The sequence below is a fragment of the Colossoma macropomum genome, unplaced genomic scaffold, assembly GCF_904425465.1.
Source record: "Colossoma macropomum unplaced genomic scaffold, Colossoma_macropomum, whole genome shotgun sequence".
NCBI lineage: Eukaryota > Metazoa > Chordata > Actinopteri > Characiformes > Serrasalmidae > Colossoma > Colossoma macropomum.
The window spans coordinates 35,858,025-35,882,679 of NW_023494789.1; the positions used below are offsets into that span (position 1 = coordinate 35,858,025).

Below are 24,655 nucleotides of genomic sequence, written 5' to 3' on the forward strand. Positions count from 1 at the left end.
TACTATTGATAAGATCTTTCTACAGTGCACTTCATAAGGAGGTGCCTTATAGACACATATTGTTGCTGTCGTAACAAAATTTTAAAACTTTTCTTTAATATGCTACTTGAAAATGGCAGCTGCTCTTTACATTGTGAGAACATTTTATGAAGAATGGATCAATAGAAATAGTTCAATTAAACCAATTAAAATAGTTCATTAAAATAAGAATGTTTTTCTTTTCCTATTGGGTTCAGATGTCATCTTATATTGTGGTTAGCCTGCCATACGTTATTTCTTTCTTTAAGATTTAGTTTTTATTTTTTTCACAGTAACTGGTATGTACAGGAGAGTAGCATATTTTTCCATCTCAACAAACAAACAGGCACATTTAGTGCTAGCACCTCTAGGAGAATAGGCATAAACTGCTTCCAGTGTTCTTAAAAAATGAATAATATCTATAACAATAAGAAATAAACCAATCAATACAGAAGTATTAGAAAGTGTTACAAAGCTATGAGTGGAGGGCCTCTACAGCACCATCTGAATCTCACTGGTATGCAGAAATGGAAATTTTCCATACATTGGAAAATGTATCGTTCAGGCTTCAGAAAAATTTGGATGTTTCACTCTAAATGGAGAAAATATTTGTCTTATCTGGATGCAGGAGCACAACATGTGGGTCTGGATATCAATTAAATATTACTCTTTGTGTTTTTTTTTCTTTTTTTTTTTTACTACCTAACTGTCATATTGTTTTAAATGAAAATACTTTGTGCCCCCCCCCCCTTTTCCCTTCCTATGCTATACCTGTTTTAAAATTTAAACTTAATAAAAAAGTAAATCTCAAAAAAAAAAATCCATGCAGTTAAAGAAGGTGGTTGTGGCTCTTTCCATGAAAGTAAAATTGTTTTCTTGGCTACAAGTGCAAAGGATAAAATCATTTTAGCTAATACTTTACTGACCGTACATACAGAGGTGTTACCTAAAATCATTAGTCTTGAAGATAGTGGTATATTAACATTAGTGATATTAGACAGATGTTCAGTGATACTCCTCCAGAAAGCTGTTACATGGGCAGGACCATAACATATGGATAAGTGACCCTTCTTCTTTCTTACATCTCCAGCATAGATTTGAAACATCAAGTCCATATGCATGTAATTTCTGAGGAGTATAGTGTATTCGAAGGATAAGCGGTTTAGATGATGTATGTATAGTGTATTCTGTGTATTATTTTCATTTGAATAGATCTTAGCTTCATATTGAGAGAAGAAAATTTTATGTTGTTCCATATTATATTCCAGGAATTTTCATGTAATGATTCATTAGTTCCAGCATTCCATAGATTTCTAAGTTTGCTCTGTGATGTTTTAACAATGACAGTCTCTAATTTTCATATATAATTTGGATACATCTTTTCTATGATTTTCAAAATCAGTGTTTCCAAAGTCATTCTTGCAGCCTTGCCTCAATCCTCTAAATATTTTTAAAAACCTGCAAGGTATTTCTTTATATTGCACAAAGTATGTTCTATATTATCAAACCAGAACCTCGTTCACTTGCAAAATGCACAGCTCTCTTACACAGTCCCTTCCATCCTCAAGAAAACTGTAAGACACGAGCCACTCAGTGCTGCTCACTATATGAAATGCTAGATCATTTATTCATCATTGATCATTTCCTGACATACTAATTCTTCAATCATCATTTCATTCAGTATAACAAAACTGTCCGCAGCATTTACCAGTGACAGCATGTAAAATATCAGCCATTATGCTAAGATATCTCTGTAGCATTCGCAACACTGCAATATTTTGTTAAACCAAATGTTAAGATAATGCCCTCAGATTATAAATTCTAGTTTTCAGTTATGTTATCTTAATCTCTCACTGGTTAATGCTGGGTTTCATGCCTGTTTTTCTTTTTTAAAGAATCGTCAGATCTTGCCAGGTCCAACAAACATCTCCTGCCCAAAGGTTTGAATAAAAGCCGTCCATCGAAAGGTGAAACAGTGTGACTTTTCCCCCATCACAGCATTTTCAAACTGGCAGAAAAACCGCAAACCTGGGGAACCTGACGGCGGGTGAGCTCGCTGTACCAAACACCCCACAGCATAACCAGTGAACAGCAAAAGCCTGTAATTCTATAACCACCTGTTTTCCTTGCTCTGATCAATTTTTGTTTTACCTGAAGCACTGCTGTAGGTTTTAAATCTTAAATACGGATGTAAAGTAAGTATTGATAATAGAGATCTTAAGTGATATTACATTATTCCAAAGGAGATTAAAAGCCTACAAGGAGATGCTTTTTGACTTTTTTAAACAGGGAAATAGCATTTCCTCACATACCCCCTTAAATCGAGCCCTGGATATACTATACATTAAAGTTAATGCTTCCTCATAGCATCTTTGCTGCTAACACAACATCATTGGAGGAGCTTAGCACACTTGGAGGAGAACACTAACTGCCGATTTATCAATTTTAGTAGCTTAGACACTCACAATGGCTAGTCACTCAGTAATGAGGGGAGACTGACCCATTCAGAGAGAGTGAGGGCCAATTATGCTGTCTTGGACTCTGAGCAGCGGATGGCTATGGCAGCTGGGGGATTGAACTCCTCATATCCTGACAGAAAGGCCAACGCTTAGATGGTCATGCCTGTCGGTAGCTCCCTGCACTCTTCTGAGCATATCTGAACAGTCACACTACACAAATGTTGTTCATCAAATGCTAATGGGCAGAGGAGCACATGCCTGCTACTCACAATGAGGAAATAGTTGCTATCCCTCGTTTTTCTTTTTGTTTTTTCTCATAATGTCCCTGTGCTCCGCCAGCCGGTGTTACTCTGCCTTCCCTATACTTATTGCTTCCATTTTGAATGCCATATGCTCCTCTCCGTAGGCAGATTCTCTTATAGACTGGGTAGAAATACAGAAACGGTAAAAACAGCCGCAACACACGCAGCACAGTCAGTGAAAATGCAGCCTCTGCTGTTTACCCACTTGGAGAAGACACTAATGGAGACGGTTCGCTTCTTAAACCGTCCTATTTTAAGCAGCTTTTTACACAAACACGACTTCATCAGTTCCTCTCTTTAACCCAGTGCCCTTTGTTTGGGAAAACGTCCCTCCAGGTCATCTCACAGATGTAAACACTGACCACAAAAAGAGATTAAACAGCCAGCGAGGGGAGCGGAAGGCCGGCTAAATATAAGTGCGCCGCGCCACTCTCCCTTTCACTGCTGTGCAAAGCCACTGTAACTAAAGCAGATTACTCCCCCATTGTTGACACACACAGAGAAAAGTCATTCGGATGTCAGATGGTTTGTTAAAGGATTGTCAACACCTCGCCTGAGCCACTGACCCAGTGGCTTATTCCCAAGGTTGAAGCCTGTATGCACAGCATGGCTCCCAAATAATCCGTGTTGGGTATTGATGATAGGCAGGAAGAGACTCGAATGCTGTAGCCATGGTCTCCGTGACCTTTTCGGCTCGAGGGTCTGTGTGTGCTGCCCTCGGCCTTTGAGAGCTCACTCTGGAGCGCAGTGTAAATGTCTGCCGTGCCATTCTCCTGCCTGTTTGTTCAGCAGATTTAGAGCTTTTGATAAACATGGAAAAAGAGAGAAAAAATAGCTTTTTTATAAAGGAGGCTTGCGCACACAAAAGAGAGAGAGAGACAGAGAGTGAGAGAGACACTTACCTGTAGCACCAACACACCAACATAAGCACATGCCCCTTTGTGTTTGTCCATGTGCATGCATGTGAATGTACGTTTTAGAGGACGAGCATGACCAGAGATCATTATCATCTTTAAGCCTCCCTGTTAAGCATGTTTATTTGTCCAACGAGATCATAGTGCTTGTTCATGCATAATTAAGTCCGAGAGTTCCCGCATTAGTGTGAAGCCTATTTTCAGACTTCCTATGGAGACCGGGGCTTGTTTACATGTTTGGCTGTCCAAGCCGAACAACACTGGTCTCCTACATCCAGAGCCAGAGTGGTTTAAGACCTCTGCTTAGTGGGCCATGCTCTGATGGGGGCAGTGTGATTAATGGAAATATGCCTGAGTTGCTAATTGCAGAAACACAAGGGGAATATGTACATCAGGTCTGTCCTCTACTGTAGGGTGGTCAATTTAGGGGTGTAAAAATACACCTGGATCTAAAGGTGATGATTCAACTGCATTGATTTTGGAATGTTAGAATCAGTTATAAACATTTCAGCAATATTCAATAATCAAATTAAATCATGAAAATATCTGAGATATCACTATGCATTGAATCATTTCCTAAAGAATCATAATCGAACTGAATGACTGTGAAATTTGAGATGTCATGATGTACTGAATCTTTCTCTAAAACATCACTACCAAAATTAATCATGATGAATTTTGAGATATTGTCAAGTACTGAATCATTTTCAAAAGAATCATAATCAATCTGAAATCATGGTGAAATTTGAGACTGTACTGAATCATTTTGTACTAAAAGTGATACTGAACTGAAAAATTGTGAAATTAGAGATATCCTGATGTACTTAATCATTTAATAAAGAATCATAATCAAACTGAATCGTGGTGTAATTTTAGATATCATTATGCACTGAATCATTTAGTAACAAATCGTAAACTAACTGAATCATGATGACATTTGAGATTTCATTATGTACTGAATAATTTGCTAATAAATCATAATCTAACTGAATCAGGGTGAAATTTGAGATAGCATGATGCACTGAATCATTTCCCAAACAATCATGATCTAACTGAATCACAGCGAAATCTGATTTACTGAATCTTTTACTAAAACGCCACGATTAATCGATCCAAATTAATCATGGTGAAATTTGAGATATTGCCAATTGTACTTAATCATTTCATAAAAACCATAACTGAACTGAAAAAAATGTGAAATTTGAGTAATCATGATGTACTGAATAATTTAATAAAGAATCATAATTAAACTGAATCATGGTGAAGTTTTAGATATCATGATGCACTGAATTATTTCCTAAAACGTCATAATCAAAAATAATCGAGATTATATTTGAGATTTCATGACGTCCTGAATCATTTCTTAAAGAATCATCAAATAGAATCATTATGAGGTTAAGGGAGACTTAAACTTCTGGGTCAAACTAGTTTAACTCATTGTTCTGTGAGCCTTTTGTCAGCTTAGAGTCTTACACTGTGACTAAATGGCACTTACGCCCTGTGGAATTCTGTTCCACGGATTTAAGACAGCTTGTATCTGTAAGGAGTGAAGTGTCAGAGCTTTGTACAGGTGGTTTCAGACACATGCAGGTATGCTGCCTTTGTACCTGGGTCGAAACCCATCATGATGGAGGCTGTGATGTCAGTGACAGCGGGGCTCCTTTAATCTTGCGTCCAGCTGGGTGAGACTGACATAGGTGAGGTTTGTACAGTATAGCGGCACCTTGCTGCTGTCACTCCCGTTTCAAAGCCTGGCACATACCATTGTGCATCTTCCTCGCTCGCCGCTGTACGCTCCCGCCCCCTCTGTCGCACTCAAACCCACAACCCATGCACACATACACACACGCACGCTTGTAGAGTGCTGCTGATTGTAGCTGCTGCTGTAAGGCCTGGGGGACGAGGAGCACTTCAAACAGCCTCAGCACCATCAGCAGAACATTATTTAGCTTCTCTTCCGTTTGAGGTCAAACCAGGCTGTTTACCCTCCATAATAAGTCACGAGGAAGCGATAAGCGCACGCCTTTCAGTATGCATAGCCCTCTGAATAGTTTATGAAAGCGTTAATAGGAACGAGTAATTGTTTACCGTTCCAGTCCAGTTGCCCGCGTGATCCGCCTCGCTGTCCGTCAGGGGATTAAACAGTAGACAAAGCAGGATGGCTCGCTAGCCAATAAGAGTGTGCCTAATTGCTGGCTAACCAATAAGGGCGTCCTTAATTGCTGGGAGAGAGCGAATTGACTTAGCTCAGCTTCTAATTAATCTCCAATGTAATGATGCAAGCCGGGGTAAGAACAGAGCAGAGGGTAGCAAAATGTGTTTGTGCGAACGGAGCATCTTCCCCAGAGAATGAGTCACTGGTAAGGTGGAGGAGGGCCCTTTGAAGTGAGATATAAATACAGGAATCCCCTTCTGGCTCAGAGAAGAAGATCCAAGTTCATCTCAAGGGGAGGGAGCTGTCACGCAGGAGCAGCGATGATATGGCCACCAAAATTATGCAGTCACAAGCACATAAATGGCTGGCTGCTTTACAGAGGTTCATTCTCATTCAGAGATCATTTGTTTGTAAGCTGATTCATTTAGAAGTAAGTAGAGGTGTAGATCTCTGATCCCACAAGGATTTGATTACGATTCATTCAGAAACTATTAAATGAATCATGAAACAGTTTGATATGTTTATATTTTTGTTTGGTGGCACTATTTTGATTGGTCCTTTTTAGATGAAGTGAACACTCAACAGACTCTCAGATCAACAACATATCAACGACATATTAATGATGTAGCAGCAGTGAATACATTCAGTACATTATCAAGGGATTTTTCATTAACTGCGTAAATAAAATTTGTTTATTATCTGCTGAATTCAGTTGTTTTTTTGGAGTGTCCAAGATCATATCTGTAGATGTTAACCTGAAAGGTCACTGAACATGTAACAGGTCTAATACAGACCTTCTCAACAAGCTGTTATAGACATGCTGTTGACTTCCTTCTTTAAGTGGCCTTTAACTGGATTAGATTTTGGTTAAGGTTAGATTTAGGATTAGGACCAGGATGAGGGTTAGGATTAGGTTTTGGGTTGAGGTTAAGGTTAGGGTTTAGGATTAGGGGCAGGGTTAGGGTTAGGTTTTGGGTAAGGCTGGGTAAGGTTAGGTTTTGCTTAATGGAAGTACCATATAAAGTCTGCTTCATGCAACATGTCAACAATACATCTGGTTAATGTAAGTAATTTATCAACAGTACATCTTCAAGATATTTACCTCAAAATATTCAGATGCTGTTCTACTGCTGCTTCACTGATATGTTACTGATACTCTGTTAAAAGCTTACTAATCAGCTACAAAATAAAGTGTTACATTTTGTTTTAAAACACTTCTGAACAGACACTCCGACTGGTTGAAAAGCGAATTTTCTTTTACATTTACACATTTGGCAGACGATCTTATCCAGAGCAACTTGAGGATGTTTTTCTTTAATCCTGCTGTAGGATATACAGAGTAATTCAAATACACCAAATCTGAAGTTTTTGGTTTCTAACGGTCTGGGAGCTCGGGAAGAAGATGGAGGAGAAAGTCAAATGGATTTCTCGAGCAGTAGCCATGATGAATTAATATTTTTTCGTATAAGAACCGCTGCTGAAAGGAGCTCACACTGGGGACCAACATTCTACAAAAGAGACCAGGCATGAACAGACAAGGATATGCTGAGATAAACAGAAACGGCTATAAACAGTCAGTATATTGTTCTAAGGTACTCAACTTCGTTCCCCAGTCTTTCAGCTATGGTCCTTCACATTTTTTCTTTAACCTTCACATTTTTGTAGTCTTGTTGCTTGTTTTATAAGCTTTTGTACTCTGCCACGAGCAAAACAAGCTGTTCAGCTTTCATTTGTTTGGACTGCAACCCTGACAACAGAGCTCTGATTGTAACACATCCATACAATATAGAAAATCAAGCTGGCTCAGATTAAAGCCTTTGCGGGCAGTACGTTTCGTGCACAGTGTGAAAGCTGGCATTAATATGTACATGTTAGTTTTCAAAACTCGATGTTTGTTTTCTTTTATCGGTAAAAATCTGACTCTGTGTGAACAAGTCTTTAGGCGTCTTGCCCAATGACTCTTATTGGTTTAGAGTGGTGAGCTTCATTGGGTAGGGACTCAAACCCCACTTTCTCACTTGGAGGTTAGTAGGGTCATTCAGTAACTATACCAGCCACTACTCATTCTGTTATATATCTGAAATCTAGCAGAATGGGTATATGTTAACCATTTCAGCAGAAATTTTTAGCATCTCTAGACCCTATTTAGGGATGCCTCAGCCCTCCTGTTCTTCATATCAGCCCCCAAAAATGTGATTTCTTATCTCTTTTACTGCTGTGCTGCAGTGAGCAACCAGCAAACTATCCTTTAAGTTCTCCACTTTATTCTGCAGTTTCTTGGTTTGAAGCGTATTGATAATTACATACAGGTAAATACAGGTAAACTGGCTAGCTGACATCTACATAGGTGTTAAGAAATTAAAAAGTGTTAAGACGTAATTTAAACAGAAGTGGAACATGTACAGACAGCACATCAAGCTTTTTATTTTTATGTTTGAATATTGAATATTATCATAATTAATATCATTATGTTATTATAATTATAATGCATGTACAGTTCATTATTATTATAATTGATTAATAATGAAATTGATGCAGTAGAATTGAAACATTCAAATCGATGCTCACGATGCCTTTACTCCCCCCACCCAAGTAGTTACCTAGTTATCAGCTGTTGTTCTGTAGTGTCTCTCAGACGTGTCTGTGTCGCTCTGTAGCGGAAACAGAAGTGCTTTAAGTGACTACAAAGCAGTGCGTACACAGGCATGTTAAGTCTCCTCCAGATTTTGAAGATGTCTTTCATTCACGCAGGGGGTCTCCCACAGGTGTGGAGGGGCTTTGAAACACACTGAGCTAGATAAACAGGACAATTACGGAGCCGTTGGAAAGAGAGTCACAGGCCAGATTATGCCACACATGTTTTAAAGTGTAGTTTTAGAGAAGAGTGGGCTGCTGTTTAAATATTAATATGACTGGAGGAGAGAGCTGATCCTGCAGTGCCCAGCGTGGATCTCTCTGATGCACGCAGAGAGGTGGGCACACTTCACTAGTTTGAATTAGTTCTTCTTTCTTCCTCCTCTCCTCTCTCTCTCTCACTCTGTCTCTCGACCCTCCATCTCTCTCCCCTCCCCTTTAGCTTCCCTCTTTCTTCTGCTACTCTTTCTCTTGCACACTTGTTTGTTTAATGCTGCGCTGAGTCTTGGAACACTCTCTCTTTATAAGGCAGTTCTTTCCAATTTCACAAATGCATCATGCACAATTGATCTATCTAAGCTCCACCCAAAAATCCATTTTTTCGTAGCAGCTGTTGCCAGATTGGATACGTTTCAGAACGTTGGGAAAAATATCATTCAGCCTACTGAGAAATTGTAGAAAACAACTTTACAAAATGCCTATGTTTCATTTTAAATATTTAAAATTGTATGAGTGTGGAAGTTCACACTGTTAGGACAGATCAAATGGAGATTTCATTTTTGTGTTTGAACAAGCGTTGGTGGCAAATTTGTCGTTGTTGTTTCCAACTTGCCTAAGTTAGATTGGCTATAACAACATAGTCTTGCATACAAACATAGTATTTTAACCCTATCAAAACCCATTCTGAGAATTTGGCCCCTTAAACTCATTGAAATCTGCTGCCAGAGGAGTTACTGTGTATGCAGTACCGTTACTGTTACTGTATGCAGTTCTGTTACTATTACTGTGTATGCAGTACTGTTACTGTTACTGCGTATACTGTTGATGCATATGCATTACTGTTACTGTTACTGTGTATGCAGTACTGTTACTGTGTATGCAGTACTGTTACTGTTACTGTGTATGCAGTACTGTTACTGTTGCTGCATATGCATTACTGTTACTGTTACTGTGTATGCAGTACTGTTACTGTTACTGTGTATGCAGTACTGTTACTGTTACTGTGTATACAGTACTGTTACTGTTTTGTTTCATCAGAGTAACAAAATAAACATGACCGACCCCTTTCCCATTTTCAATTTTTTTTTTTTCCAAAAAGGCAGTTTGTGGAACAAACTATATTCAAATGTATGATTTTAGGCTTTGTAAGATATTTTTAATATAACAACAGCATTGGGAAATCACATGATTAATGAAGAAGAGCAGATTAAACGAAATAGCCATGCTTTTGTGTCATCCTTAAAGTGTTGAACTGAAAACTGAATATTATGTAGCTATTCCTTGTGTAGGCCACCCTGCACAAAAAATGGCCTTAAATAAATAAAGTGACAGTGTAATTTGCTTTGTTACTTATTTTTGCTGTGTTTCAACCAAAGTGGGAGGCTAACTGTTGAAGTATATACTGTTGTCATGGGTAATTTTTAGTCACTGGTATAAAATTGCATAAGTAATGATCTAAGGGATCTAATAAATACCTTAGGGGGTTCAGTTGCCACTCCCCACCCTTGCAAGACAGGCCCCACCGCAATTGCCTTTCCCGCACTGCTGGTACTTACTGCACTGCTTATTCCAGCAGTGGTACTGGGCCAAATAAAGATGGTCCTCTGCTCTCAGCCAAGCATTTCGGTCTAAATGTCTAACTGACAAGAGTTTCAGCTAATTATAAGGAGCAGGTAATACCCTTAAGTGAGCGAGTACTGATCTAGCATTTGCTTAATTATAGGGAATGGGGAATATGTGTAATTGCATATAATAAAATTATGAAAGGTACATATTACAATTATATGAATGTTATATATTGTAATCAGCAGTGTTTAAATGCTGAAGGCTCAGCAACTGTGCAGTCACGGAGTGTTGCAGTAATAAGCCACAAACAAACATTAGAGGGAATACTGTACAAATTTGTTAACACTCACAAATACGTCTGAATTGGCATGCCACAGACAATAAGGAATAGTTTAAGCTCTTTCATGGAGTTCGGCCAGTTCTCTAAACCACCTTCTGTCTGTGTTTTTCTCTGTTGCAGCTGCACCCACAGGACTGAAGCAGCATCATCAGAGAGAGAGGAGGGCAGCTGGGGATCCGTATTGGGCGTATTCAGGTGAGTTGTCTTCTCCTTCCATCTATCATGAAAGCTTTCTTTTCTAGAAGGGCAATGTTACACCAATTGCTTGCTTCCTTTTTCGGTGCTCCCTTTCTCTCTTTTTGTCTGATCAAGTGCACTTACGCTTTTTATCCTCTCTTTGTCTCTGGAAAAGCAATTTCCTGTCTTTAGATGTGATTAGTTATTAGGCTTTTTATTTCTACTAGCTATTGTTTCTTCTTTTTTATATCTGAACTAGGATCCTTTAGTGTATCGCTGAAGATATTTTTGTCTATTAGGTTTAAAAGCTGCAAACATGAGCCAAAATCATGTTTATACCTTTAGTGTAGATGTGCTAAGTACTTTCAACATAAGCTATTTTATGCAATAAATTGGTACCCTATTTATGCCTGGTCTTTTCATGTGATTTGTATCTATACATCAAATGTGTCTCTGCTCGGCAGCAAATACGCTGTGTTGTTCCTTGTTTCTGTTTTTTCCTCTTCAAAAATAATTAGCATTTCTTTCATTAGCTTAAAAGAAGGTGCCAGCTTCGACAGTCAATGTGTAGTCATTGTGGACATGTACCACATGTGAAATGACATAATGTACTAAGAGGGGTTTTGGTTGCCAAATGTGGCTTGAATAGACGGATATATTTAGACTGGAATGACATCTGGCTAAACTGAAGTGGTTTTGGTGATCTGATTTAAATCTGTTGTAGCCTCTTTCTGCAGGCCCTCTAGTGGTCATTCAGCTGGTGTAAAGGAAAAACTTGAATATTTGTAATTAATATAATCAAACAAAATATTTTTCCCTGTAACTCTGTTATCAGATTAACTAGGACATGGTTGGCTCTCTGTTTGTGGAACGTTGTGGCTCTATGTTGAGCTGCTACTGAGCAATGGGGGGGAAAGGGGAGAGGGAAGAACCACTTGCTGTGAAAACAGTCCACAGCTTTCCACTTAAACAGGCATGCTGGGGTGAAACCAATAGCGCTGCAGCGTTCTTCATATCAAAAAAATCACAGACAACTCCCACAATACAAAAATAGCATTTAAACACAGTAAAAGCAAGCGTTGACTTGCTTGCTCACCTACAAAGATGAACATCCAGTTTGCATCCATTTTTCGTAAATGCACTTCATCATTTAGATATATTCCATCAGTGTTACTGAAAAAAACTGAGAAACCTGTAAAAAAGGAATTAAATGCACCTCTTAAAAGCATTCGTATATGAAGAATCCCAAGCTGGTTGTATTCCTGATACTCACAATGCATGAAAGGACCTGATGTAGACAAGTCCAAGATATTTCCCAACTCAGGCCTTTAGAGAGCTATAAAAATGGATTAGTATTGGGCAACCAGAATCAATCAGGCAATAACCAGGAATACATATCCCTCCAAGTCTCCCCTGGTAACATTCCCCTGGTAAAGCCTGCCTCAATCCCAGCACTACTTTTCATCCTTCTGCGCGCTCTCTTGTGTGTGCGTACAGCTGGACGGCTCTTTTTATTGCCGATGACAGTGCTGGATTCGCTCTTTTGCTGGGCTACTAACTGCTGTTGTCCCTCCGAGGGACTCCCAACAAACAGCGAACGTTTTTGCCCACAATCCCAGCAGGCTTCCAGCAGCAAACGATCTTTAAGTGCCATACTTCCTTGCCTTTGCGTTCCATGGCAGTCTCATAAGTGTGTTTACCATGTAGATAAGCTCTAAAAGCCCCGAGAGGATTCCTCCCCAACTAATTTTAGAAAGGCAACAAGTCACTTCTGAAATGTCATTTATAACAATGTGGTGATCTATGTCGCTGTGTATCGTTTTCTTCTTCTTCTTCTTCCCATTTAAGTGTTTTCCTATAGCTGCCTCTATGTAATGAGTTCTAAGCAATCCTAAGAGACTCTAGGATTCTAAGGTTGTGTCTGAGAAAAGCATAGTTTAGAGATAATTGGCCTTGAAACTTTCAAAGTTCTATTAGATTATTATGAGAATTTTTTTTTTTTTCAGGCTAAAAGATAAAATTAGCAACTGTATATTCAAGTTGTCAGATGCATAAAGAATAGTTAACACTGGCTATGATATTTCAAATGATTGCAGAAGGTCGTGAGCACTGAAGCATACAGAGGGGCAGATTTAAAACAGATTACCCTGTAAAAAAAATGTTTCCATATCATGGAAAACTGAATTTTCTTCACCTTTTTAAATAAAAGCATTTGATGTAATATGTAAACATTTGTTAAGTTTCAAAACAAACCATTCACTTCTCAGTCTATGAAGTCTATGAAATGTATGGAAACTAGCCTGTTTGAATTCACTGTTAATATGATGTCACTAAACCTACACATTTACATATACCTGCCGAATTAGCCAGTTTAGCCCCACCCACTCACATTGAACTTATAAGGAGTTTTTCAGCCCAGACTGCTTTTTGAATGAAGCACAATAAATGGCAGCCAATCAGAACAGGGATCATTTACACGTATCAACCTTACAGCTCAGTAACAAACACTGCCTATTTTATCCGAGTCCTGTGTGAACACTGCAGGCGCTAAAATCACTCAGCGTTGCTCAAACTGCCTACAGCTAGTCGCTGATGGGTGTTTTGAGGAAAGAGCAGAAAGGCAGCAAGTTCAGTTGGATTGCATGATCATGCAAACTACATTTCTAAAAACATGGAACCCAGTGTCACCAAGTGCTTAGCCAGCATAGGCTTAGCCAGCATCTTTAACATCACATGAGATAACAATAATTGAAAGTGGATATCAAAATTAAAATAAAAAAATCATAACAGTCCACCTACAAAATCAAAAGACACTTTCTTCCTCCACACCTCTCTTGGTTAACCTGTGATTAGGTGACTTTTTGACTCTTTTGTGCCTAAATTGCTGGTCACTTATTGCCTGCGGGTGTTTCTAAGCTCGAGCTGACCATTGGTTGCCATGGCTTCACTGATGCCAAGCAAATGCCAGTACAGTACGCCATACTTTAGTCTCTACAGAGTATATACAAAATCAGTTTGAACGCAAATCAAATACCTTCCCACCAGAGCTAGACTGGGACCCGAATTCAGCCCTGGAGTTTTGTCTAGACCACCCACTACTGCATAGTGCATAACTGTCAGTGCAGGCAGTATGTGACTGCACAGACAGTTCCTTCATCTCTAGTAGAAACATATATCTAGGAATCAGAAAAGAGGCATGCTGCTTCACAGAGGCAAAGATAAAACACGTACCACCCTCCTCACTTCCTGTTGGTAATCGCCACATCGCTTCGCTCCTAATTTGCATAAAGTTAAATTTTTCTCAACTTTGTTGCATTGCCAGCTCCGCCCACTTTGCATCGACATTGCTCACACCAGCTGTCATTGAAAATGAATGGCCGCTTTGCTGCGTCACACTGGGTTGGATGATAGTCATGTGAAGTTTTAATTTACTGATATATAAAACCACACTAAAGTCATAGGTGGACCTCAGGGACAAAAATAAGACAAATGCAGGATATGGGCCCTTTAAAAAAGTAACTAACCTGACTGCTTTCAATTTTTGAGTTCTTTGAACTTCTAATAGTAAGTTAACAGAGCAACAATCTGTATTAAACATAATTTTTTTTGCATGAGTACGGCTGTTTATATATAAGTATATTCTCATGTGTTACCAGTCTCTTTTTATAGTGCCTGTTTAAAAATATGTCCCCCCAGAAAACAATGTGAAGATCATATTTAGCAGACAGGTTTGATTTCTATTGTAGTGAAAATGCACCCTTTAGGTTACATCTTACTGTACTTTTGCTCTATAACAGATGTCCTTGCCTATACGAGCAGACAACAGGAACAGACTCTGCTCAGCACAGATTTTACAGAAGCTGTTCAATAATTCTCTTAGTTAAGGCCTTAATGCATCTCTGAAATCCTCTGACATTTGAAGCATCTTAATTGGCAAGTCTCTCTTTGTGTTTCTGCATGTGTGTGTGTGTGTGTGTGCGTGTGTGTGTGTGCGTGTGTGTGTGTGTGTGTATATGTGTGTTCTGAGAGAAGCCAGAAGGTGCTTGTACCTTTCGTGCTCACGCAATCATTTCTGTGCCAGAGGGATTCTGTGGGCTCCTCTCTCTTCATGCTTTGTGCTCCAAACCCATTCCTCTGGCCTCAGCACAGCAAAGGGAACACAAGGCAAGAAAGAAATGATCAAATGCAGAACTCTGGGAGCTATAAATACACACACACACACACACACACACTCTCAAATGCAAATGATCAGAAAGTGTGTGAGTAGGGATGCATGGTCGGAATCAGCCAAGATCGGAATTGGCAGTTTTTTGCTCCAAACACGCAATCGGCCAGTTTTGTCCAATTTCTGTTCATTTTTATGATGTAAATAATGTGAGGGAGGTAAGTGCGCTGGCACTGTATTTGAATGCTGCTGCTACACCTGTACGAAAATGTCATAGCATAATTGTGTATGACTCATTGTGCTGAATAGTCAGTTGTCTCTTACATTTGATTTTGCTCTTTATTAGATTCTTGTTATTTAAACAGGCAGCTGATTCATTTAAGACTTCAAAATGCCAGTTTCACCAATTAAAGAGCAAATAATGTTATTCATGTTGCGGTTTAGAAAGTACTGGAACTGGCTAATAGAAAGTGTTGGAAATCTGCTTGTGTTCCTTTAGACCACACTGTGTGAGCTTCTGGTTTAAAAAAGGCTAATAAAACCAGCCAAAAAAACAGTCATCAGCCAGTTTGGCTGTACAGTAAAATAACATACAGGAACAACAATAAGTATATGTAATACTGTACAAAATCAGAGGCCCCTACATTTATTAAATTTCCTGTCAAAGCAGCCATTATTTTTAAGTTAATAATTATTCCAATTATTCCATTTCTGAGGAGATCAGACATAAGAAATCCACTTGCATAAGGATAGATAATCTCAAACTGAGTAAATGAAAAAGGAGTTTCCAAAACTGGAGTTCAAAAAATTACTAAAAGATGTAGAGAAAATAGAACTCCTAATAAGACCTGATAGACCAACAAAACTGTCCCCATCAGATAAACAGCACTTAAAGCTTTTATCTTTGAGAGAGAGGAGAAAATCAGATGTGAAAAAATCTGCAGGTGTTTCTGTCCATCCTTCCACTGTGAGAAGACAACTCAGTGTTATGGGTCTGAAAGGATGTTTTGCTGTCCAGGAGCTGTTACTGAGAAGGGCAAATGGAAAAATGGGGAAAATTTCCTAATCAAACAAAGAAGAACATCTCAGAACAATGGACTGATCACCCCAGAGTCCAGACCTCAACATCACTGAATGTGTTTGGGATTATTTAGATCGTGAGAAGCAGAAAATGCAGCCAACTAAGACTGAACTGTGGAAGTCTGTGAAAATCAGCGCAGATTCTTTTGAAAAACTAAAAACAGGCAGGAATAGAAGCTGTAATAAAGGGAAAGGCTGGGCACACTAAATACTGAAAAAAATATATTCAGTTGATGAGGCCTCTGTTTAATTTACTATTAAAGATGTGTTTTCTGCTTTGTTTCACAGAAAAACGAATAACTTGTACTTAATGGCTGTTTTGATTATACATTAAATAAATCAAAGATGGTCTCGGACTTTTGCACAGTGCTGTTTTAATGTAAATAAAAGGAAAAGTAGATTTGGATCATTTTTATTGGTCCATCATAAAATTGTCATACATTGTAAAGGACAGCAGGCATTTCTGAATGTTTATGTCTCCTTTTAGATGCAATTTAGACGGACAGGGTGAAGCAGTACTTGTCTGATGTTGGCTGACACAGGTCACTTTCCAAAGTCAGGGTTGTTTCCAATATATTTTGGCTGTTATAAGAAAACCTTAAAACCTTTTTTTTGCATTTTTTCCACCATTTGGAAACACCAGCTATCATTTACATTGGCAATTGTCCAAAGTGACTTGGAATGAATCTCATTACATTACCCTACAGTAAAGTTAAATATATTTTTTCCTTCTTCTAAAACATTGCTGAGATGCGAGGTACGTGTAAAATGTACAGTTTGTTCAGCGGTTCTGATAAGGTGTGTGTGTGCTTACCTGGATGTCAGTGGGGGGCTTTAAGAATACACTCCAGCAGCTGTGAGGTACTTGTCTTTGAGTATTTAGGCCATGGCTGAGATTGATAACATCTCCAGGAGGGAGGGCCGTTCTCTAAATTCCTGTTATTTCTCAACTTTCTCTCTTTACCTTTTCCCCACCCACACACACACACACACACACACACACACACACACATCCTCAGCCCCCCACGGTCCTCAACATCCTCCTCCGTTTTTTATCACGCTCTCTTCCATTCATTCTGCGCTTTTAATTCGTGTTGATTTTAACTGCAAATTGAGATGGCCTCGACTCTGCTGGAGGCCTATCCACTATCTAATCTAAACTATGCCTCTATCAACCATATTTTGCAAGCAGTTTGTTTCTTGTGTTTTTAAATGCTGATGACACATATGAGGCCGCTCATATGTGGGTACAGGAGAAAGCAGCTACTTGTTAATGATGTAAAGGAGATTTAAATGTAGTTAAAGGGCCGATATCCTACATCTTTCTTGTATTTTATTTTTTTTTTCTCCACGTTTGTGTGGATTTATGAACAGTCATAATTAATTTTACCATGACTATTTTCCAACCTCTCTTTATCTCTCAGAATTAACCAGGCTATTTTTGTTTGTGTGTTTTATATGATCATATGCAAATTTCCAAACACCCTGGTCAAATTACATGTTTTGTTGATTTTCTAGGTGAAAATGAATTAACACATCATTTACTGCTTAAGTATCTGCATAGTTTAGTGCACAGTTTCTATTATCTATTCTTGAGTTTAACAAATCCAAAAAATTAAAATGTAAAATGTGCCAGAACTTTTCTTTCCAAGTATATGGAATTTAGCAAACACATGACAAATAAAGTAATTGTGCAGTAAAGTGTGCATAAAATGTTTGCTTATTTATTTTCCCCTAAAAAATCAACAAAACTGACCAGGAGCACCCAAACTTTTGCATATGGCTGTGTGTAAATGACTTCTGTCCTGTGTTATGCTTCATTTGAAAAGCTGTCTGGGTCAAAACACTCCTGATAAATTCAAGGTAAATGGGCAGGGCTAAACGGCTGTAGGCTACACAGTCTGATGTGTGTAAATGAGCTGGCTTTTGTGACGTAACAAAAACAGTAAATTCAAAATGGGCTGCCTTCCATATATTCCATATTTCCATTTTCCATATATGTACTGTATAGACTGGTGAGCGAATGGCACATTTTGTAGCATTAAAAATATGTACATTCAAACTCATTTATTTCATAAAAGTGAGGAAAATTTGTTTTTCCATAATATGGCCCCTTTAAGCAGAGGCAGTTGCCACATACTAGCATAAGTAGGTCTGAGAACTGCTGCTGAATGTGGTCATAAACTGACAATTAAGTTATCCAGGGAGTTGAGATTTGATTGTGGTTTATTTAAAGTGTGTGTGTGTAAAGGCGTGTGAGGTATTTCTCATAAGGGACGGATAATATTGCACACTGCAGGGTGTTCTCCAGGGAGTATGGCTATGCATCATTACACATATATTTTCTCTCATGTTCCACCAGTTTCTCATTTTCTCTGTCGCTCTCTTTCTCTCTCTCTGCATCTCTCTCTGTACTTTGGCAAATATTCACTTTGAGCTAAAAAGGGAACATTGTCGTTTGACAGCTCTCAGTTGCTGCCGTGTGACATTATTACAGAAGCTCTGCTCTGTTGTCATTTACAAGCATATGCAGCCAACATTGCTCGGGGTAATTTCTGGGTCATGCTTACTTGTATCACACTAGCGCAGATCAAAAATACCATAAAACGTGCTTTGCTCTCCGGCTGAGTGCATAAAGATGGGGGGCTTTGTGGTGTTTTCACTTGATTGAAGCACGTTCCTGAGCCGGGAAGGCTTGTTTGGTTAGGCCTGTCACAGTTTTTACATAATCGCCTAATCACAATTATTTGAGATTTTCACAGTTATTTGATAAGATCGCAATTATTTAAGCTGACTGCATTGATTTTATACAGTTGTTAGATTTCACAGATATATTATGATGAGAATTGGGTGAGGTGGGTTGAGGCAAATCAGTGTACATGAAAGACAGCAGTAAATGCATTCATTAAGACATTATGGGGCTTATGGAATCTTATAGTGCTCTAAGATGTTTAGAGGACAGTGCTGAGTAATGCTTGTTTCTTTGTTAGCTATGTAGCTAATGCTAACATGTTCAGCATGCATGCTTTTTTGCTTGTTTGTTTGTTTTTTTGCTTAGATTTTCACTCTGCTGAAGAACATGCAGCTTTTCTTAACTCTGCACGTAATTCTGTGAATCTGCAGGCATTGGTGTGAGTGAGCACGCAGTATTGACAGTCCAACCAGTGTTAGCTACTAAGTAAGCTAGCAGGTAAGGTGGCTAATCAGCATTTAGATCGGATCAGCATTGTTCTCCCAAATTGGCCAATTTCTCAGTGTCCTTGGCAACCTTTTGATTGATTGGTCAAGATGGCCAGCCAGGTTGGTTATGCAGGGAGAGCCCCTCATAATTTGCAATGATAAATTACTCAGACAGGATCCAATTTGTGTGAGGAATCTGGACCCTACATCATCCTCGCGCTCTTCATGACAAAAAGCCTTCCCTTCCTGGAAAAACAGATTTAATAAGAATTCAAATGAATTAGTCACTTATGGATTGGGCTTTGATGTTGTGTATCGGAAGGGTGGTGCTGGGCTGCAGTTGTTCTCACGTTTCCTGGCTTCATGATGGATGTCTGTTCCTCAAAAGGACAGTTGTTAGCACAGTTAAAGAGGTTATTTATGAAGATCTATGAAGGTAGCATTAATATTGACTACTCACCTTACAGACTGTCTGTTTCCAGAAATAAGTAAATGATTAGTCAGATAGAATGAGACATATTTAATGATGTAGTCTGGAGATCCAGCGAGCTCCGAATCCCTATTGCGAGCTGCTGTGTGAGTTGTGCAACGAGTTTTGGAACGATTTTCAGTGGGAGGAATGAGAAAATATATATTGAAATATGAGCCGTGCTAATGTTTGTGTGAGTGTGATGTTATTTAGAGCCTCATTAGGGACAACCAAAATGCATTCCTGCTCCTCCATTTCCTCTCTTCTCCACCCACTCTATGTGTCGAACTTAGCAGCACTCCATCAAAGCTGCCAGAATATTAAAAAGCATAAACATGGTTGTGTAAAATATTTTGCATAACATTTACTTGCCTTTAATGCTCAGAACCAAAAGCTCTTGGTGGAGATGCCTGCTGAAAAAAGATCATTGCAACCATTAGGATTAAAACCTGTTGGTTTGGCTTTCTAACAGGAATTGGCTTTATGATTACCATTCGAGACCACTAGTTCCCTGTAGGACACCTTTACATCCCATTAGGAAACCATCAAATGCATCTAGAATCAGTCCCAGAGCTCCTGTTAAACCATTAGAATTCTTTACACTGTGATATCAACCGATCAGGAAAACACTAAACACCATTAGTGGCTGTTGGACACCATAGGAACCAACAGAAACTTTTAATGGTTTTGCTGATATTTTTCAGCAGGGATATGCGTCTGTGGTTAAGCATTCGCATTCTTAATGGGAAGCTTAAAACGAGCAGTTGGAGTTTGTCAAACACTTGCTGCCGATGTTGGTTTTTCATAAGCTTTTAAGCAGCACTTGCATGCTTTGTAAATGTAGGCTCCAGCGAGGAGAGGGCGTGCTTGGTAAAACTTTCCGACCCCACCCGTAACACAGTCTGGACGCAGTGTGTGAGATTAGATCTCTGTGTCTGGGAGGAAGCGGATATGAGGCTAATGGAGGGCTGGGTTGTGGAACACGGATCTATAGGCTACATTTTTCAGGCTACCTCCCAATGTGAATAAAGACCACTCCTATTGAACATGAAGAATCATTGGTTTTATTTAGAGATGGCATGATACCATTTTCCGATACTGGTGCCGATATTGAACCTCAAATGTTACTCCGATGTTTATTCTTTTAAAACAACTGAGCATTAAAATCTTAGTACTTTCTATTTTCAGTTGAAGAACGTCACTTAAAGGGGAATTCCACAGATTTTTCCAACTTTTTGTGCAATTAGATGATTCATATGTAAACAAAGTCATGGTCTGATGTGCTCCATTCTAGGAAGAACTTACTCAGTCAGAATTATTCACAGTGGTGGTGATGGGAACCAGACATCTGAAGAATTTAATGCCTCTAAAAGCTGCCTTACAAAATGTTGTTACACAAAATGGTAACGAATATGCTGCTTGATGTCTGAGACAATGTTTAGAAATAGTTTTAAGATCAAATTTTGGTCTATAATGTGTTTTTTCACATATGTTTACACTGGAGAGGTACATGCAGTCACTGTAAGGCAAAATAATACCCAAAGAAAACTTGTAGGTTCGCTTAATGTTTGGATAGTATTTGCCCTGTAGACATCACAACCTCTGGTTCTTGTCACCACCATTGTAAAGAAATCTGAGTCAGTAAGTTTCTCTACAATTAACCATTTCAGACCAAACTGTTTGGAATGACTTTGTTCACAACTCAAACACTGAATTATGTGGAAAGTTTGAAAAATTGTTGAAATTCCACCCTAAGATGAGCTTCTAAAACTAGGCTATCATGCTCAGACTTCTCGAACACTCTACTATCCCACAGGAAGAAATACACAACTAACAACATCACAGTTTGAGTGAGTGCTATTTCAGGCTAGATTTGTCCCAGGACTGGATCTGATTCATGCTTTTTTCCCTTTGACATCCGCCTGATACTGATACCTGCTGTTGGATCAGTGCCACATCTTGCTTCATTATAAATATATATTTTTTTGGTATTGCTTTCTAAGAGAACAAAAATGTCTTTAATGCCCAAGTCATAGCTTCAAATATTCATCATTTGTGCAATGCAGTGTGCACTGCAATACTAGCAAATAGTCTCATCATAGTACCCTGGAGATCTAGCCTAATTCTGTTTACTGCAACAGAAAGTGGACCTACAGACTGGAGGGCTCTAGAGGGGTCAGTCTTGTTCAGGAGATAAGAGGTGAACAAAAGGTGACTGAACACTGTGACGTATGTACTGCTGCTGTCAGATAAAGACCTCATAACTTATTTTTTTAACATCATTTGAAAACACCAGCTGCCCTTTATATTGTGTATAATTTCATAATAAACGGAACAGAAATTATCCAAAAATGTAATTATATTAACTTAAGAAACATTATGAACATTTTTCCTTCTCCTGAAAAGTAATTTCAGAGATTTTGAGAGGTTTTGTTGCAGTATCAGGTAAACAGTTTGGTCAATGCATTTTGCTTGCAGGGGTATTAATCTCTTAAACTCTGGGCTTATATGCAGTTATTAATCATAATGCTTATTGAACTACTCTATTATGAATCTAATATATCATCCTGTATCCCCAAAATGATAACTTTACACCGGGAGGCAAGAAAACACTTTTAATGTAAGTTAATGTAACAACTTTTTATTCCAAATAATTTTGAGATCATTTCCATTGGTCCATGAGATGTTCACACAATGTAAAGGGCAGCTGCTGTGTTGACACAGAAAGAGAAATTATGATATAAAAGCAACTATATACATTATGTTGTTATAAGAGAGAGGATTTGAAATGTGGGCCCTTCAACTAGTAATTCTGTGATTGTAGGGACAACAAAGTGGCCACATAGACAGAGAGCCAGTTCATTTGCTAGAAAGACAAAAGAAGGGGCTGGAGATGTACGTCCCTCCTTAGATTCATAAATATGCTTCCTAAATGTAGGAGGGTCTTTGATCTAGAGTGTTTTCTCTTGATGATGTCAATGCTTGAATTCAGTTTGACTTTAAATCTATATCTGTAATTGCTTTATTTACTCTACCGTTGTTTATAGACAATTGCATTGAAAAGCTTTGAATAATAAAATAAAGAACAGAAACAGAACAGTAGATCCTCGGGTAGACTATTGTTTTGAGCTCTTGAGACATCTAAAAGCAATTGTCTTTCAGCATAATTACACCATAAAAAATCAAATAATAAATACAGCTACCCACCAGTCCTGCTGATTACAGCTTGTATTTTTGATTGTGAGGGTCGTTTTGCATTTAAAGGAATGATTCACAGAAAAATCAGCTTTACAAAATGTTCTCCTTACTGCACACATGGTTCATCAGCCAAGACATGTTTGGTGTCCCATACAGAAAAAAAATATATGTAATTATGTTGTATTTTTAATGTGTGAGGTGCATTTCATCTACATTATTTCACTCCAAGATTTATTCCAAACACTAAAGTGTATTAAGCAACGATAAAACAATTAGCTATTTACATACATTATCAAATGTATTTGATAAATGCACTTTGTATGTATTGAGGTTTGTCTTTCAGCACTGCTACTAAATTCTAATAAAACAGAAGTTTGTCAGAGACTTTTGTAACTTTTTAGCTACGTTGGCCTTGTAGCTCCAGCACAAAACTAAAGAAGCAAGATCCAGAGACAAAACATCGACTTGGCTGGTCCAGTATGTTAGTGATGAGGGGAAATGCAAAAGATTGGGCACCCATGGCCAAATTACATGTTTTGAGCTTCTTTAAAGTTATGGCACATTTAATATTTTATTTTACATTTTTGGAAATATAAGGGTTTGTGCTCGTATTGCATGTAAACGCTGTTAAAGTTTCAAAAAGTAGTGTTCACTTTCCAGTCCAAACAGTCCATACATGCAAAAACAACATGTTTTAAATTCAGTGTTTTTGTATGTCAAAAAAAAAAAAAAACACATTTACATATGTCTACATATTCAGACTATAACAGTTTAGCCCTGCCCATCCACAATGAAGTTATGAGGACCATTTCAGTCTGAAGTGCTTTTTTAATAAGGCTCAACACAGGGCAGCCAATCAGAACACAGCTCATTTACATATATGTCTTAAAGGCACTTTAGCAAAACAGCCAATTTAAGTCTAAGGGATAAAATAAGTTGTAAAGTGATCATGTAAAAATGAATTATGAATTATGGTTGGTTCATAAAACTATACAAACATAGAAAATGTTCACAAAAAAAATGACAAAACATGTCATTTGACCAGGGGTGGTCAAACTTTTGCATATGACTGTACGTGTAAATCTGATTATTTTGTTGAATTATTCCTGAATAAGTCCATGGAAAACAATGTTAAATTCTGGCAACAATATTTCTATGATCTTAGCCATATTACACACACACACACACACACACACACACACTTTTACTGGAATCAGGTTCAATTTTAACTTTCAAACAGTGAACTTTACACAGTAAGTCCAGTGGTGTCCAAAGCTTTTATGTGTAGCCTTCCAAGTAAGGTTTTAAAGGGAGTGGAAAAACATATGCAGTGCTGTTAGAGCTCTCAGCACCCGTCCTCAGAACAGGAAACCACGTCTTCCACAGCAAAGTGGCGTGAGATGGAAGCAGATAGTGCAGGAGGAGAAATTTGTTTTGTCTGGAACTGATTCGGGGCAGCTAATTAGACGTAAATAGCCATTGATTCATCAATTCCTTTCTTGCTGCGTTTGAGTCTGCAAATAGAACACAGCAGCACTGGTTTTATAATAAATGGCAAGTTTGTTTTTAGCTGTGGATATAGGTGCTAGCTTTAAAGGTGCAATGTGTAAGATTTAGGGCGATCTATTAGAGGAAATGGAACATAGCATACAAAACAATGTTTTCGTTAGTGTATAATTACCTGTAACTACAAATCATTGAGTTTCTGTTAGCTTCAAATGAGCCCTTCATATCTACATAGGGAGCAGATCCTCTTCCAACAGAGGCTGCCATGTTGCG

General features: G+C 38.4%; 1 protein-coding gene across 1 annotated transcript in view; it reads left to right on the plus strand.

The window, feature by feature from the left end:
- ca16b (carbonic anhydrase XVI b) overlaps positions 1 to 24,655 on the plus strand; it is a 120,413-nt gene that overhangs the window by 14,033 nt on the left and 81,725 nt on the right. Inside the window, 1 exon segment of the mRNA XM_036571151.1 lies at positions 10,728 to 10,802. Within this exon segment, the coding sequence (XP_036427044.1) occupies positions 10,728 to 10,802 (75 nt within the window).